This window comes from Hyla sarda, chromosome 3 (genome assembly GCF_029499605.1).
Source record: "Hyla sarda isolate aHylSar1 chromosome 3, aHylSar1.hap1, whole genome shotgun sequence".
NCBI lineage: Eukaryota > Metazoa > Chordata > Amphibia > Anura > Hylidae > Hyla > Hyla sarda.
In genome coordinates, this window is record NC_079191.1 from 269,178,634 (window position 1) to 269,197,728 (window position 19,095).

The 19,095-nt window shown below is 38.9% G+C and overlaps 1 protein-coding gene across 5 annotated transcripts in view; it reads left to right on the top strand.

Moving 5' to 3' along the window:
* The window catches only part of PDE7B (phosphodiesterase 7B), a 465,941-nt gene extending 451,814 nt beyond the window's left edge, over nt 1–14,127 (top strand). For all 5 annotated transcript variants that reach the window (XM_056566606.1, XM_056566607.1, XM_056566608.1 and 2 more), the window contains 5 exons: nt 1,685–1,776; nt 2,738–2,882; nt 6,937–7,033; nt 8,784–8,864; nt 10,491–14,127. In XM_056566606.1, the coding sequence (XP_056422581.1) occupies nt 1,685–1,776; nt 2,738–2,882; nt 6,937–7,033; nt 8,784–8,864; nt 10,491–10,705 (630 nt within the window). In that variant the 3' untranslated portion in view covers nt 10,706–14,127. The remainder of the gene's footprint in view (nt 1–1,684; nt 1,777–2,737; nt 2,883–6,936; nt 7,034–8,783; nt 8,865–10,490) is intronic.
* Nucleotides 14,128–19,095: the final 4,968 nt, after the last annotated feature.

The following is a 19,095-nucleotide window of genomic DNA, read 5'->3' on the forward strand; positions in this document are numbered from 1 at the left end:
ATAAAGATAGATAAATAGATAGACAGACAATATACTCAATATACAACAAGAGATTGTAAGATATCTTGTTAAAAACTACACAATTAAATTACATAATATAACCAAGAAGGCTAAGATAGGTAGCACTAGGAACAATGCAGTTCACATACCTCTTAATTAATCTGCCACATCTGTGTCTGCCCCATGTGCCTCTGACTGAACTGATTTCAGATAAAACTTATGCCTGATTGCCATAAGTTTCCATTTGTTTTATTTATTTTTTGGCAGTTTTTGGAAAACTGCCATAGCAGTTTTTGAGCCAAAGCCAGAAATGTATTTAAAAGGAATATGACATATAAAGGAAGGACTTACACTTCTCCTCCCTTATGGATCCACTTCTGACTTTGGCTCAAAAACTGCAGTGGCAGTTTTCCAAAAAAAACTGCCAGAAAAAAAACCAAATGGAAACTTAGTCTTCGTAAATCTGATGGGTGATGGAGGTCACTTCCTTCTCTACTGCCCATTTGTAAAAGTAGTGTAAAGTTGCGAATTTTTCATTAAAATTGGGATAGTGGAAAAATGTGCAACTCTTTGACATCAGAACACTGCTGTGCCTAGTTGATAAACTTCCCCCTTTGTTAACTGGTTAGACAAAAACAAAAATGTCCTCACGCAATGTAAAATTTAGTAGTATATTTTCTTTTACATGCACATTTTCGGCCATAATCTGCAAAAATGTTGTTGCAAGAAAAAAAAATGCAAACACATTTTTGCCCATTATGGACAAAAAAAATTAAATACAATACAACATTTTATACTATGTGAACATAGCCTAAAGGTCTAAAGTGCAATATAATGACTCTTCAATTTATGGTTAACGTTCCTTGAAAAATCCTCCGCACTCATGTCATGCAGTTGGAGGTACAAGGACCCCCGTTCTAGCAATTGTTAAGGGTTCAAATGGGCAGGCCTCCATTTATGCTGCGGATCCGCCGCTGAAGGACCGCTACAGAGTGCTTGCTCGGAGCGGCAATACGAGCTGTGAGCAGACACACTGTGATGTGCGAGTCGCAGCACGCATGCCAAGTGTACTCGCATATGACGGCCGCCCACGCCTAGCTCATAGAGCAGGGGGAGCGGCTATGATGTGTGCGAGTACACCGCTCATGCGCGGTGACTCGCACATCGCTTCAGTGTGTCTGCTCGTAGCGGCATATTGCCGCTCCGAGCAGGCACATCTAAAGGCAGCAAGTAGTGGTCCTTCAGCGGTGGATCCGCAGCGTAAAATACGTTGTGGATCCACTCGTCTAAACATACCCTTAAACTAAGATTCAGACTAGGGCTACAAAAGGCATCTTAATTGTTATGTTTAATAGGGAAACTGTTAGATTTTAAATACATTTAAAACACAAAATTAAACAAATTTAAAGTTACTGCAGTAACAGCAAGTTGTGTGGAATTCATGTAGCCCTAACTTGGAAAGCCTATACTAGTATCAGTCGAAATGTGATCATTCATTTTTAAGGAAAAAATATATCAAGGGGGGATTTATGTTATTAACTAATGTGCTTGGTTTATAAATTTAGATTTTAGATCAGTTTGGTAAAATAGTGCCATTGACTAGACACTACATTACGATAGATTAGTAATAGCATGTGATTCACCTTTGACAATATGTCTTTACTAGATTTTGTTTCTTCCTTAGAATACATCTGTTTTAGAGAACCATCACTGGAGGTCCACGGTTGGCATGCTAAGAGAATCAAGGTTATTTGCACATTTGTCAAAGGAAATTACGTAAGTATTATGAAACAGCAGAACTTTAATCTTTGTATATTTCCCTAAAATGTAAAAAGAATTGAAACACAAGGTCATTTTTTTATAACATACATTCCTTCATTCATTTTTTCTTGAGCGAAAGAAAATATACAGAAAATTTGTAGGAAATATTTCTATGTTAAATGGAAGAGGAAGCGCAAGTTAAGACAGCTTATACCCGCATGGTTTTTGACGCGCCAATTTGCGCATAAACAACCATGCAATGTCACCTTTGAAAAACCTGTTCCCATTGGCTTTAATTGGGGACAGGGAATAAAGCAAAGAAATAGTGACAGGCCAGCTCACAGGTCGTTACAGTTGACACTTATTCTGGGTGGACATTCTGTGTGCAACAGGTGCTGAAAAATCTTGACTTTTTTAGTTTTTTGCTAGAAAGCATTCTAGAGGTTGATCGCTATTCAAAAAGGGTGTACTTTTCCTACTTTTGTACTTTTTACCTTTTTTTGTGTTTGGTAATGCAACTCCTCTTAATTCAGGTGTATGCTGCAATACAAGATACAGATTTAGGGTATGTTCACACACGCATTTTAGCTGCATATTTGCTGCTGAAGATTTTGCTGCCCATTGACATGGGTAGCAAAATCTGCTAAAGCATATCTGCAGCAGAAACGTGCGAATGTACACGAATAACAGAAATGGAGGAAACCACAGTCTGTACTGACAGAATTTTAGGTAGTGTCTCCTTGTGTACTGGTGTGGGAAATGTTCTGACACAGAGTAGGGCAGTGTACAATGTCACAGGATGTCATCATGGGATGGGTTAATTATATTGATGACATGGAACAAGCTGTGCAGAGGAAAGACACATCTTCTATGATCCTGCCACAACACAAGAGATTACACTCCAAACAAGGAAACAAAGCCTTGTTCCGGTCATGGTTCTCTCTTATTTTAATTTCACCATTTGATGTCATTTCAGGCTGGATATTGAACAGCAGTTGGGTTCTTTAATATTATCAACAGACATCAATCGCCAGAATGAGTTTCTAAGCCGTTTTAAAGATCACCTTAACAACAAGGATCTCATCTTGACAGATTCGGACCACAGGCATTTTATGTTACAGGTAAAAAATATCCATTTGTATAGCCTAAACCCCAATGCTCTCATAAATGACCAGACAGATGCCTGTAAGGCATTTCCAGCTAGGCAGTACTGCATTTGCTTCGGGTGAAAAGGCACAGAATTATGTTGTACTGTGATGTCCGTTTATTTGTTTTTGTATTTTTCTGTTTAGGTGTGTATTCACACTAGGATGTTCCCTGGATTGGGAATAGTTAATGCTCTGAACGAATGAGAACTCTGATGTGTCTGTTTTAAGCCAAACTTCTCCTGCATTCAGGGCTGGTTATTGTGCTATACACTTCCAATTCTGCTTGAGCATTTACCTTGTATTTATCTTGTGATTTTTTTATCTGAGTTTTTAGCCATGGTTAATTAGTCTTGTTTAGTAGAGTTTAGTCTGTGTTACATTGGTTGGATTTTTAGGATTGTATTTCCGTTCTGCTATGTCGCTGTTCACACTGATTTTTCTTGTATCCGTTTTCTGAGTTTTTGTAACAAGACATCCCTTTGACCTTTCAATGGGACTCTTGGGAAATTAGGATTTAGTACAAGATATTTCCGTGCTCCATGGTGGACTCTGGGAGATTGTGTTCTAGTATCAAGATATTCCCATGTTTTCTGGAGGTTTTCTGAAGTCTATGCTGACTCATCAGTTTTCGAGTCTTGTGTTCTGGACCTAATCTGTTTTTTAGTTATCTGTGTTCAGTGTGAACATTGTTCTATATTTATATATATATATTTATATCAGTTTGCCTGTTTATATTCTGCTCTGTTAGTATTTATATCCTGTTTGGTATATCTGGTTGTCTAGTAGTTTTCCGGCTTTTTTTCTGGCCTGTGACCGACTATGTATAACTGTTCTTATGCCACTGCACTTTAGCGCAGGCAGGGACCGGCTCCAAGTTGTCGATCCATCGCTTAGGGTGGATGGGCAAGTAGGCAGGGAGTGTGTTTTTAGGGTCAGTTTAGGGCTCACTCTTCCTGTCCCCCCGTCGGTCATGACATGTACTATGTTGGCTGCAAACTCTGTGTGTATATAGTTTTAGTTATAAAAGACAAGCAAGGGCTCTTTAATGCTTTTTTTTGGGAGATTGTAAAACATGCCTTGAATTTCATGTGCTTTTTACAAGCACAATGTTAATCTAGAGGTTATTCACAAATATGCACATATGTTAAAAACATGCAGCATGTGCTAGTTTTGTGGGCCATAAATAAAGATGCATCTATATGCATTTTGTATCAGTGTTTTATCTTATTGCATCCAATAAGAATTTTTTTTACAGTGCTCAATTTTGTATTAGTGTTTAATGTACAGAAATACGGATGCAATTCGGATGCTATTTCATACCTTATTAGCGAACTAGAAATGTTATAATTTCATGAAAGCTTGAAAATATAGTTTTGCCTAGTCAACAGGGCATTATTACTAGGTTAAGATGCTCCAATACTTTTGTCTTTTTAACAGCAGTATTTAAAGGATTCTCAAGCATTACTCTTATCCCCTATTAACAAGATAAATGTATGATTATGTGCATCCAATTTTAGGGACAACTTTCAACCTAGAGAATTACACATTCAGCTAATATCTGACACATCCTCTATGTTCCTACTAGACATGTGCACGAGGGAAATTTTTGTTTCGTTTCATTATATCTTTTTCATTCGGGAAAATTTTTTGTGTTAGATTTTTCAATAAAGTGTCAAGAAAAAGTTTTCCACAGCAATTAATTATGCATTTCGTTAACCTACTAAACCAGTTCAGTAAAGGGAGAGGGAAATTTAAAAAAAGAAAAAACAGAAATAGGTAACTTAGCGCAGTATTTGCCAACGAACCAGGGTGCCTCTAGCAGTTGCAAAACTACAACTCTCAGCATGACCAGACAGCATTTGGCTGTCAGGGCATGCTGGATGTTGTAGTTTTGTAACAGCTGGAGGCACCCTGGTTCGTTGGGAAACAGAAACACTGGGTTAGCGCAAGTGTAAACGACGTATCTAACATATTTACATGTTCAAAAAAATACATGTTACATAAAAATAAATGTATTAACAATAAGTATATATTAAAAACAAATATTTTACTATAAATATCTACATAAAAAAATACAATAAAAATAACCAACATGGCATGTTATACATAAATCACCCGTCAATCAAACACATCGATCAAACACATCATTCATTCATTCATTCATTCAAACACAGCAGCATTCATTCATTCATTCAACATTACATCATGTATTAATAAATCACATAAAATTATACATTGTCTTACCTGTCTTCCAATATTCTGATCTCCGCGGGTCTCTTCTTTTCCGTGCACCCGCTCCCGATAATGGTCTCCTGCTTCTAAACAAAAAAGAATTTTGTTTTAAAAACAATAAAATTAATTTCTCACAATTTCGTAGGCATGTACAATTTGCTTTGTTACAAATTTGGATTCATTCGGATGTAAATATTTTGTACATTCGGATCAATCTGAATGTACGAAATATACACAATTCGGACAAAAACGAATTTCTTACAAAACGAATTGCACATGTCTAGTTCCTGCCACAACACAAGAGATTACACTTCATACAAGAAAACAAAGCCTTGTTCTGGTCATGGTTCTCTCTTATTTTAATCTTACCATTTGATGTTATTTCAGGCTGGATATTGAACTACAGTTGGGTTCTTTAATATCATCGACAGACATCAATCGCCAGAATGAGTTTCTAAGCCATTTTAAAGATAACCTTAACAACAAGGATCTCATCTTGACATTCTGTGGGAATAGACTGGTGGTCGTGCATGCAAATTGCCATTCTATTCACTGTCCATGGGACTGAGAAGAAAGCTGAGTACAGTACTTGGCTATCTTCTGCAGTCCCATAGACAATGAATGCGGCAAAAGTATGCATGGATCACCATTTTTTCATTCCAACAGAAGACTTGGTAGTTCCTCCCCAGGATCTGATAGGTCCGACACCTTACAATCATTATCTCCTATACTTTAAATAGGGAATAAGAGATAATTGTTGGACAACCCCTTTAACATCACTGAAAGGGCATAAAACGGTTTTACATATGGAAATATAGACAAGTACTGATTTATTCAGCTTGAGCATCATACAAACAATACATTACAGTGACCCAGAATGTGTAGTTAACATACTTGGTGCCTTCTTTTTTTGTACTTCGTGCTGCAGTTCATTCCATTCCCTATACTCTCCATATATACAGTATATAAAATGCTTACAGATTTTCAGACTGCTCTTCTGCTTAGGTAGTCTGGATGCCAGTGCTGGACCTTCTGAGAGCATGGGGATGTCTTCCACTACTGAAGCACGCTGTGGGTAGTCTAAGAGTTGGATGGTTAATATATATACAGTCTACGGAGAGAAATCTGGAGGGGAATGGGATTAACTGCTGGAGAAAGATTGAAAACACCCAACACCTGCAAAATGTTACACTAAACATTAAAGAGCACCAGTATACAGTATAGGCCGATACATTTATTTACATTACTTGTATGTATGTAACTAAGAACTGACATATGATTTCTGAATATTATAAATGCAAACATGAGAGGAAGATTTACTCACGATCTGAAGGAGCGTTTTCTGTAAATCCTACGTCTTACAAGACAAAAGTGGATACATGCAAAATAGCAGAAATTATTGACATCATCTTCGTCTCCCAGACCATGGCATGACGTTTCGTCCCCCCCAGCCCGAGACATTGTGTCTGGGAGACACAGTTAATGTAAATCATTTCTGCTATTTTGCATGTATCCACTTTTGTCTTGTAAGACGTAGGAATAAAGAAAACAAGTTTACAGAAAACGCTCCTTCAGATCGTGACTAAATCTTCCTTTCATGTTTGCAATTATCGGATAGCCCATAGTGTATAAAGCCCATAATGTATATATTGAGCTTGAAGCTGAGAGTGTAATGGAAATCTGAATTGGAGGACTGTCCTCACCTGTGTGAGTGAACACTTTGGGGAATCGTGCAACAGTGTTGTTATATATTGAATATATAAACCCATTGTTACTAACTCAATTGCAATTTCAGATCGCCCTGAAGTGTGCTGACATCTGCAATCCATGCCGTGTGTGGGAGCTGAGCAAGCAGTGGAGTGAGAGAGTCTGTGAAGAATTCTACAGACAAGGTTAGATACTGCCAGAAATTCAGGGAAGCTTGTCCAGCAGTGCTGAGCCAATGCAATAACTTCCATCTATTTTTTAAACAAAGGTTAAAAGATCCTCTCAGGACAAAGCCAAGTCTCAAGAATACAGTGAATATCCATTGCTGGATTTCTGTAATGATGCAGTAGTTAAAAAAAGCTGTTTACAGGAGACTCTGTCTGCAGTCACATTGCATTGTATTGTCTGGAATATCAGTCTCCTGCCCAATATCATTCACCAAAACTGAGAATGAGTGGAGGTTACAAGGGAGACTGATAAACTTGGAGTCAGAATCTATCCCTGTTTTGTTTTTGTCAATGATAGACAAATTTATTATTACCATAATATATGGAGGATGTAAAAAACTGCACCATTTCCATAGAACAACCCAGTACTTTTATAGTTAGGATGTCATGGTGGATGAGAACATTGTATCTGAAATGGGATACTGTAGTTGACACTCTTACTTGTTGGTCTCACTTGGCCGTTTCTGTATGTCCCATGACTTTTTATTGACCACCACTCCACACAGTTACACCTATATACACATGCTGGTGGGAAGGAACTGAGGACTAGAATCTACTGATCAGAACGGGTGTCAACAGGGGCCTCCAGCAATCTAACATTGTGGATATGTGGAAAAATACTTAAAGATCTCCACTCAATATGGGGAAGCATGAACATCATTTATTAGAACTGTGCCTTGTTCTGGAAAATATATGACTGAATTGGCAACTTGATGGATGAATTGACAATGACAATGGTGACTAGTTTGAAACTTCTAAGAAATTTTGCTTCAGAACTGTTATTTCATGGGAAATATAGACATGTCAGAAGACTTTAGGAGGCCTCTGTAATGTGTCCTCCAATGGAACCTCAATATCTTGGGGTACTGTGGAGATCAGTTTCATGGGTCCTGAAGTCTGAAAGTATACCGGACATCATATCCATCAACAAGATTGCACACTGTTATATTTCTTTATTAGTCAATGATGGGGTGTGAAACAGATTATCATATTATTATTTTATTTAGTTGTATTACTGGACTAAAGACTATGGGGGAGATCCATAGTCCAGAGGAAAAGTTGCTGAGTTGCCCATAGCAACCATTCAGATTTCTTCTTTCAGTTTTGAAAAGAACTCAGTAACTTTTCCTCTGGAGAGGTTTTGAACCCTGATCTTAACCGAGGAGGAGCACTCTGATGCAAGCATATACAATGTTTTATCAGTTTAACAGATCTCTTTAGTTTTTATGGCATTTAAAATTTTTACTGTACATACTGGGGGAGATTTATCAAAACCTGTGCAGAGGAAGAGTGGTGCAGTTGCCCATAGCAACCAATCAGATTGCTTCTTTCATTTTTCCCAGGCCTCTTTAATAATGAAAGACACAATCTGATTGGTTACTATGGGCAACTGCACCATTCTTCCTCTGGACAGGTTTTAATAAATCTCCCCCACTGTGTGCAGAAACAAACCAATATGTGTCTACTTGAGAAGTGTTTCACTAATATAATAAATTACACCATATATTTGCTCAAAGTCAAAAACCGGTTTCTACTTTTTGTATCTGAAAGGGGTAACGTACAGCACAAACGCTTATTAAATACCCCTCTAAGTGCTGTGAATTTTATTTCTGAAACCTTGACTACCGACAATATAATGTGTATTCAGTCACTTAGTAGTATAATGACAGGGAACTAGGAACTACCGTGACTTTTTTGTGCTTTTTAGGGGACCTTGAAAGAAAGTTCGGCCTAGAAATAAGCCCACTTTGCAATCAACAAAAGGACTCAATACCCAGTATACAAGTTGGTAAGTGGCCTTAAAATGAAATTCATTATATCCAACATTACAAATGTGTTAGATAATAAAAATAGATAATGGCCCTGATTTACTATTGTAAACCCGACATGTGTTGTGGGTTGTGCGCCAGATTCTGGCGATTGCGCCAGAAATTCTTTCTGCATCAGAATTTGTGCCAGAATTTTTAAAAAAACTGACAAACCCTCTATTTTACTGCGAAAACCCAAAAAGGGGGCATGGTCACCGAAAAGGGGGCGTTTCACTGACATTGTAGAAAAATCCCAACATATTTAAGGTTTCCACAGAAAACGTGGTGGATTTGAGCTGAGGAAAACCCTACAGGGAAAAGTGCAAAATGTGGGGAATTCTAAGTAAATACCATGGGGAAAAAAACACAAAGAAAACTACACTTCACTCTTAGTAAATCAGGGCCAATATGTGGATTTGTTTTATTTTCTCGATATAGCTCAGGAGCTACTACTGGAAAAAAAAACTAAAAACGTATGTTATTTTATATATCCATTCCTTGTTTTAGATAAAAATAAAACCCTATAAACTATGCCTTATAATTCTTTTGGATCCAATCCTGGTGTTAGGTTTTCCTCTCCTATAAGGACTGCGCACAAGGGAATTTTAAGGGGAAGTTTCTTCTCTTGTGCACAGATCCAATTCTCCTTTTGGTTAAAAACTGTATTAGACTAAAAAGATGTGCTCCCTTTTTGCAATAGACACAACATTTAAAGTCCTTTTAGATGGGCCGACACTGTTCACTATGTGAGTAACGATCTCCTAGATTGCTGGATTGTTGGTGCAGCTCTTCGATTACACCATCCTCGGCTGCACATCCCCCATTCACACAGGGCAATGTGTGGCAAACTAATAATGATTTTTTGGCCTTCTTAAATTTTTATGTGGTCCGCCAAGGATCTGGTATTTTACCATAGTTGAGCAGACATACAAAAAATGGGATATACACAATTTTTTCTCCACTCAACTCCCGTCATTCCGACAGACTGGCCGACGGAGTTCCATTTACCGGAGCAGAACAGCAGTGTGAACAAGCCCTTAGTCCATGCTCGTGTTTGTTTATTTGGCTAACACTATTTATAAAGTATATATTAGACTGAAAACACTGCAGTATCCCACCAAAACAACAGTATAAATAGTCTGAAATAAATACAAGGCCAAGCACAGTATGCAAGAGTGAGAGTTTCTCTGAATAGTGGTTCTCCATCCTGGGAATTAAAATGGGATACTGAGACAGTGTCCTATATGACAGTTGGGGACCTCCTTCTATTATGCCTGAACATTTCCAATGTCCGTGTAAAAAGGCATCCATATTTTAGGCTGTTTAAATTCAAGTTGGTGATTGTAGTTATCATCACAAACTCATATTGTTATACCTAGCTATAGATATGTATGTATTACTTTATTGGTCCCTAAAATATATTGGCTGTCCAGGCTATTTGGATACATTATCAAGATTAAAAAGAAAAATGTAGAATGGCAACCCTGAAATCTACAATAAAAACAAATTTCCTATTATTAAAGTTCTACCTTGCTGTCTTTTTTAGACTACCCTTTTGTATTCTTTGCTAACCATATTTAAACTTGCTTGTTTTCTTTTGTCCTTAGGCTTCATAACCTACATTGCGGAGCCACTGTTTGTGGAGTGGGCAAGATTTACTGGAGACACTCCTCTATCTGTAAATATGCTAAATCACCTCAGGAAGAATAAGTCCAAGTGGAGAGCTCTTTTACATAAGCAGCACAGCAAGAGCAATGACTGTTTAGGGCCTGTAACTGAAGGCAAAGACAGCCAAAAGATCAGTGAAGGTGGCGCCCCCTAGAGACCAGATCTTCTTCTATCATTGCTGCCTTTTTCGTAGCTGCTTTCAATGAAGAGGGATTCATATCAACCTCAGGTGGGCTGTTGTCACTTTCTACAACAGGTCTAAGAGAGTTCAGAAGGAAGCAGAGTATAGTAATCGGGTAACACTGGTTACCTACTGCCCAGTCTGATATGTCTGTTATATCAGGCTTTCCAGCAATTCTCACCTATCTCTGGGCAAGATCAGCACTTTCTTTTTCAGTGATCAGACTGTCTAACTAGACTCGAGGATGCAGAACTAGGTGGATTCTCCTAAATGAACCTTCCAGTTACAGGATGCCACATGCAGACTAATGTAGCAGCATATAGCACTTTTGTACTGTGTTTCAAGCTTAATGCAAGCTACCCCCAAGCTACTGAGTGACATCCAACCATCACTAAATCAAATACAAAATACTGAACAAAACCACAGCAAAATGGGGATAAACACCAGCATCAACTGGACTCAGAAGAAAGCTATCTGACAAGACAACTTTATATTATTATTATTATTATTATTATGTAAAGTAACACAAGCAAGATATTATTTTTATTTTTACTTTTTATATGGTCTAGATCAGAACAAAAGAAGCACTACCCACACTACCCTGCAAATGTACAGACACTTTTGTACACCACTTTGGATGTAACCATGGCCTCTCAGTAAAATATAGTATATAAACTGTTAGCCGGACTTGTTTGGCTCCATACAGCTCATTTGATCACAAAGGGTTTATAGAGACAGCAGATTTATTTTTGCATCTGCTCTATTTTCTGTATCTGCTCTATTTTCTACATAGATACATATATATATATATATATATATAAATATATATATATATATATATATATACACACACATATATATATTATATGTATACACAGAGCTACTGATCCCCATGCCAAAATACTGACAAGTTGTAAAATTGCTACCTGTACAGATATTGGCACTGTGAACAGAAAAAAACTGTTACTTTTAAGACAAAATATATATATTATAGCATTTGTAAATATGGTATATAGATTATTTCTAATAGAGCGCTCACTTGCAGATAAAGGCCTTAAATTTTAACTTGTTACGCTTCAGTCCTTGTATTATCCATGTAATTCACTAATGCCAATGGTCAAACGTCAGTGGTTTCCATATGGATAGTCACTATATGAGCTCAAACACTAGAGCTTATTAACTAATATTGCTTTGTGCACGATGAACACCATCATCACAGTCCGCCAGCATATAGACTGTAAGGTAACCTATGAAGTTAGGGGTGTGATTGATTGAAGCGGGGTGCCAACATTGTATCATTAGGTGATGATAGTAAACAAGCTAAAGTCTTGATCTTTAACAGTCAATGCACAAGAATAGACTATATACTAAAAGTGAATAGATCTCAATAATACATTTAGCTGCAGTTGTCCTTCTAATATGGTATTGCACAGTAGCCACACAGATTTTGAAAATCATCAATGCATTGCAGTAACTGTACATTGAAAACAAAGGTGGCATTGTATTTAATACCTTACATTTTTAATGTTACAAAAAAAAATATTAGGGCAGAATTATCGAAAAAGTTAAACTGATCAGGGTTTTATCCATTTAATGACATTTAAAATAGATCTAAATAAATAGTGCACTTTAAGCTACAGCATTTTTGCTAGTTAAAACATACATAAAAATTCTGCATTGCAAAATGCTGGTTTAAAGATGTACTGTGTACCCCAATATTTTTTTGGCACCATGAAGTTTTTAGAAGACAAAGTAAGTGCACTCTGCAGCTTAGATCTACATATTGACCATCTATAAAAAGAGAGTGCAGAAGATGAGGTGGCTGCATGTATGGAAACTTTGTTGACAAATCCCAGTAGGCCGTGCACCTAGTGGAGGTCACTTTTGAGGCAATTCAGCTTCTCCATCAATTATAGAAGAGCCATTTTAGGGAAGAGAAACTAAAATACCAATATTATATATTTATTGTTTTTAATGCTGAAACAAAATTAAGATAATAAATCAAGAGCATAAAGAGTCTTCAAATATGCACTTTATATTAAGCTAGATTTGTTAAAGAAAAATGTTACTCCCTACATGTGCATACAGCTTATATGTTTTATAAATACAAGTCATACTCCCTGTCACCTCTATTATTTGATTTGCAGTCTTTAATATATGTATATGGTTTGTTAGGAATACGTTATTGATGGTCGACTGTGTGATTTGCTCGTTCTACGCCAAAAATGAATAAAGATAAAAAGAGGAACATTGTATGTTAAGTTGAAAGTGAAGCTTCATTCAGCATTTATTCTTTATTCCTTCTAAAGATAAGATTTGTATGGGTAATGTTGACTTGCAGCATTTAGATTAATGTCAGGTGATGCCACCTTCATTCACTTATGCACTGTCTATGGAATCGGTAACCAACTACAGTGCATAGGACTTCTTTCTGGAGATTAGATACTGTGGAGAGGGGATATGTTTTAAGGGCTGGAATACCCCTTTAACCTGGCCATACAGATAGGATTTTTCCCGATCTCACGTACACATACACGCTCAGCCAAGTCTCAATGTCTTCTGGCAGGGGATTATATCCCGAGTACAAAATGACCAAGCAGTTGAAATCCAACATGCCGAATCCTTTTCTCCCTTCCGTTATCATGTGTCGAGGAAGAGTCAGGATGGCACCATACACATTATGTGAACGGCTGGTTCCACAGAAGTATGTGGGTTTGGCCAGCTTAAAGGGGTACTCCGGCCCTAGACATCTTATCCCCTATCCAAAGGATAATATGTCTGATCACGGGGATCCCTCCACTGGGGACCTCCGCAATCTCTCCTGCAGCACCCACTTATCAGCTTCACGGAGCGATGACTCACGATACCGGGGACGGAGTATCGTGACATCATGGCTATGCCCCTTCAACCACCACGCCCCCTCCTATAGACTTGCATTGAGGGGGTGGGGTGTGACATTACGGAGCCATGACGTTACGATACTTCGGCCCCTGTATCGTGAGTTATCAGACACGGAACAATCTTCGCTCCATGAGCCTGATGATAAGTGGGTGCTGCAGGAGAGATTGCGGATGTCCCCAGCAGCGGGACCCCCACGATCAGACATCTTATCCCCTATCCTTTGGATAGGGGATAAGTTGTCTAGGGCCAGAGTACCCCTTTGTGAATCAATCATTTTCCATTTTGAATTGAATCTTAGATACTGATTTGACAATGATAGTCTCACTAAAAATATCACAGGGAAAAATGTATCAAAAACATGGAAAATACATGCTGTGTGAACAGAGCCTAATAAGTGTAATGAAAGTAATATGCTTCAGCCTAGCTTTACTTTTGAAACCACTTTAACTGTTACCTGATAATAAAATACATTACAACATGCTACTGTAAATTGTTTCTATGGAAATACTCAAAACTAGTCCTACGATGAGTGATGAAACCTATAGGATAGATTTGTTCTGAACTATTAAGGGGGCCTCTAATTTTAGAAAAATCATTTAGCAATTTCCATATTTAGCTAATATAGAGAATCCCATATTTGGGATCTCATTGACTTATACTAGCAACAAAATAATGGCCACAATGAAGTAACCACAATTGGTTCACTTAACCAATGCTCACAATCAAAGAGAACCAATCGTGTGAAATCACAATTTTTATTGAACAGATACCAAAAAAGACATACGTTAAAAATAGAAAGAACGTTAAAATATGGGCACATTGGTGACAAAAACAGAAGACTGGAGCGGGTGAAGGAGGTACAGCAATACATGGAATACGGGACAAAGGTAAATATAATGAAATGGAATTATCTCTCTGAATAATCAACCACAGGGTAAAGTATATGACAAAGAGGTACCACAACAATAGACAGAGAGAGTCAAAACATAGATAAATAAATAAAACATAGATATGAATAAGATAAATCCTATTCAATTGAGGCTGGACTAAAACAGAAAAAACAGCTAAAGAATAAGACACTGCCCGCCATGCACGTTACCACCTACCAGCTCACCCCAACGTACGTTTTGTGTTTGAGCTTCATCAGAGGGCGTTAGCAGGAGCATTGACTTAACAGGAGCTGAAAGAGCTAATAAAAAGCACCTTGGTGTTTTTGGGACCAAGCATGTCAGTGTATTATCTGATTTTCATCTTTAAGTGAAATGCAGCAGGGAATGGGAGCAGAGATCCCAGAAGCTATGGGGACTTAGAAAGGTAAGTATAGTTATTGTTTTTTGTTTGTTTTTTAAACAAGCAACCTGGCCATGTTTTTACAAATATAATTTTTACCAGACAACCCCTTTAAACACATATGTAACTACACTAAACATAAAGTGAACAGCCACACAAGCTCTTACTCCTTTTTGACACACATAGGTCCAGATTTAACTGTGTGAGAGAAAAAATAGTGATTTTCCCACAGCAGCCAATCACAGCTCAGCTAACAAGCTCTGGTAAAGTGAAAGCTGAGCTGTGATTGGTTGCTTTGGGAAAACTCACAATTTTATCTCTCACACAGTTTGATAAATCTGGGTCATGGTGATCTTTTTCATATAACATCTAACAAAGGGGGGATTGTTAAAAGTGGAAAACCCCTTTAGTTGTATTTGTCACGTATGGCCACGGAAAGAGTGCACACTATTCTTGCCCACTCCCCTTTCCTTGCCTACTTACGTACCCGGCCTAGGCGATGGGTCTGTAAACATGGTGACAGTCCCTCCCTAGACAAGTGAGGGACGTAATTGTCAAAATAATAAAATACAATAATACAGACTCAGGTCAAGGAACAGTAGGGAACAGCCAGACTAACAAAGCAAAACTAACACACTCACACAAAGTCAATGTCCACTATTCACGTCAAAAGCCAGGAGTTGTCAGAGTACAAAGTCGCTAATACCAGAGAAAAGTCGAGAAAACAAGCCAAAAGTCAAAGATGCTGGGTTAAACAAGAATAAACAGGGATAAATCGCTAGCTACTGGAGTTGGACTCTTTCACAGGCATTGAATGAGAGCAACCAACAGTTGATAAAGAATCTCAGATGATAAGAAATATATAAATCTTTATTAATGCAAATATTATAATACATGATTGGTGCTCAGCTAAAAATTACAGACCAACAATAGCTAGGAGAATGTACACAATAACAAGGTCATATAGAATATAAAACAATGATCTAATAGCAGTGTAAGGGGACATCGACCTTACACCCGGGGACTGTGGCAGTGCTTATATTAGTGCATCTACAATATCTATGGCATTATGTGAGCTCAGTGTAAACATATCAGAAGTCTAGCAGCAGGGAGAATGTGGTCGGAAGACTTCTATAACCATAATAGGCTCCGACCCACATTCACCCATATAGTAATAAGTTGCATCAATTGCATAAACAACAGCTCATAAAAATTGCTCACACTCACCCATTATATGTAGAGATGTACTCTCCTAAGAACAGCGGACCGGAAGCAGATATGGCATTCCGGAAACTACAGACCCACTCCAGATAAAAGGCAGCCGCATACAGAACTAGGTAGCCCCATGAGGAAGGAGCGAAAGTGCGCTTGGGGTGTTAGGAGAGTACATCTTTATATAGCATGGGTGAGTGTGAGCAATTTTTAGGAGACAGCTAAGCATAACCAGGCAACAAAAACAAAGAACCTGTCAGAACCTTTTAACCCTATAGGTTCTGACAGGATTAAGGTAAAGTATTCAATTTATTTATCTATGATGTAAGAACATATAAACAGACTAGATACACATACAGTGGCCATGTACTTTAAATTAATGTCTTTTGAACGTACTGCGTTTGGAGAGCCTGGTCGACCATTTAGTGTGTAGAGGGACCACCTGACTCCCACAGCAAATCATGAGAAGGTTAGGGCAATCAAATGTCAATTTTTTCAATCCTTCTGTTATCAATGGGCATAAGCCACTGACAGTGGTGTCTGGCATCAGTTTACTCCACACTCAAAAAGGAAAAACTAACATTTTGCCTGGAAGTAAGTAATCAGACCCTTTGCTCTGACACTTGAAGTGTAGTTCTGAGGTCTTCCATTTCTCTTGATCAACTCTGAGATGTTTCTACACCTTGATTGGAGTCACTTGTGGTAAATTCGGGTGATTGGACAGGATTTGAACATATGCTATGCTATGCTATGTATAGCACGTAACAGTAATAATAGTGCAAACATCCATCAAAAATAGCACTATTATAGTACAAATATCTAAGGATATAAAGAGCAGGAATGTAAAAGGTAGTTCATTATAGCAGCCTCAAGAACAATGTATATTCATTTTATAAAGGTTATCTTAGATTTATCAACACATACATGAATAAATGATGATACATAATAGAACATTATTAACCACTTAAGGATGCAGGGCGTAAAGGTACAACCCTGTTCCCGAGTCCTTAAGGACTCAGGGCGTACCTGTATGTTGGTAACAAACTCAGTGTTTTGTAACCAGTGTGCCTTCAGCTGTTGCAAAAGCTACAACCCCCAGCATGTACGGACAGCGGAAGGGCTTGCTGGGTCTTGTAGTTATGCAACAGCTGGAGGCATACTACTTTGGCTGGGGATTGTAGTTATGCAACAGCTGGAGACACACTGGTTTGCTACTTAACTCAGTGTGCCTTCAGCTGTTACAAAACTACAACTCTCAGCAGTCACCGACAGCCAACGGGCATGCTGGGAGTTATCCAACCAGCAGATGCACCACTACAACTCCCAGCATGCACTTTAGCTGACTGTGCAAGCTGGGAGTTGTAGTTATACAACAGCTGAAGGTACACTTTTCCATAGAAAAAATGTGCCTCCAGCTGTTGCAAAACTATCCCTGCATGCCCATAAGGGAATGCTGGGAGTTGTGGTGGTCTGCCTCCTGCTGTTGCATAACTACAGCTCCCAGCATGCCCTTTTTGCATGTTTGGAGCTGTTGCTAAGCAACAGCAGGAGGCTGTCACTCACCTCCAACGATCCACGGCGCATCAGGTCAGTCCCTCGTCGTCGCCGCCGCCGCTCCTGGGGCCCCGATCCCAACATTGACGCCGGGGATCGGGGTCCCCAGTTCCCAGGGTCTTCTTCACATCCTCCGGAAGAGGGGTGGAGCGGGTTGCGGGATTGACACCCGCAGCAGGCGCCCTGATTGGTCGGCCGGAAAACCGGCCGACGAATCAGGGCGATCGTGAGGTGGCACCAGTGCCACCTCACCCCTGCTGTCTATGGCTGTTCGTGGCCGTCAGAGACTGTAATTCCGGGTCACCGGGTCACTGGAGACTCGATTGACCCGGAATCTGCCGCAGATCGCTGGACTGAATTGTCCAGCGATCTGCGGCCATCGCCGACATGGTGGGGGAATAATGACCCCCCTGGGCGATATGCCGTGATGCCTGCTGAACAATTTCAGCAGGCATCGGGCACCGGCTCCCCTCCGGCTAGCAGCGGGGGGGCCAGGATTTGACAGGGCGTACTCAAACGTCCTGAGTCCTTAAGGACTCGGAAAAGGGGCAGTTTGAGTACGTCCTGCGTCCTTAAGGGGTTAAACATACAAATTTTGGTGCATGTAGTTATAATTTTTTTTAAAGTAGTAAAATGAATAAAACCTACATAAATTGGGTATCGTTGTAACTGTATGAACCTACAGAATAAAGATTTATTTTACTGAAACGTGCACGAAGTAGAAATAGAAGTTGCAAAATGGCATTTTTTTCCATTTCACCCCACATATATATTTTTAGTTTCGCCACCAATCTATATATATAAAACTCAACGTGTGTATGTATGTATGTATGTATGTTCCACAAAAACTTCCAAACGGCTAAAGATATTAACATGAAACTTGGCACACATGTTACTTATATGTCAATAACACACATAGGATAGGTGATTTAACCCTTACTCACCCCCATTTGCCAGGGGCGGGGTTTATGATTAAAGTCGCATGCAAGTCTATGGGAAATATATGTTACTGCATAATTTCCAAAAGGCTGGAGATATTTCCATAATACTTGGTCACATGTTACTTATATATCCACTTAAAATATAGGACAGTTAATTTAACCCTTAACTACCCCCATTTGTGAGGGTCGGGGTTTTTGTTTAAAGTCCCATGCAAATCAATGGGAAATGTATGTTCCCACATAACTTCCGTACGGCTGGAGATATTTTAAATACCTGGTACATATATTACTGGTCGGGATACGAGGACGGGATGGGAGGTCGAGATAGGAGGTCGGGATAGGAGGTCGGGATATGAGGACCGGATAGGAGAACGAGATAGGAGGATGGGAAAGGAGGTCGGGATGGGAGGTTGAGAAAGGAGGTCGAGATAGGAGGACAGGAAAGGAGGACAGGAAAGGAGGTCG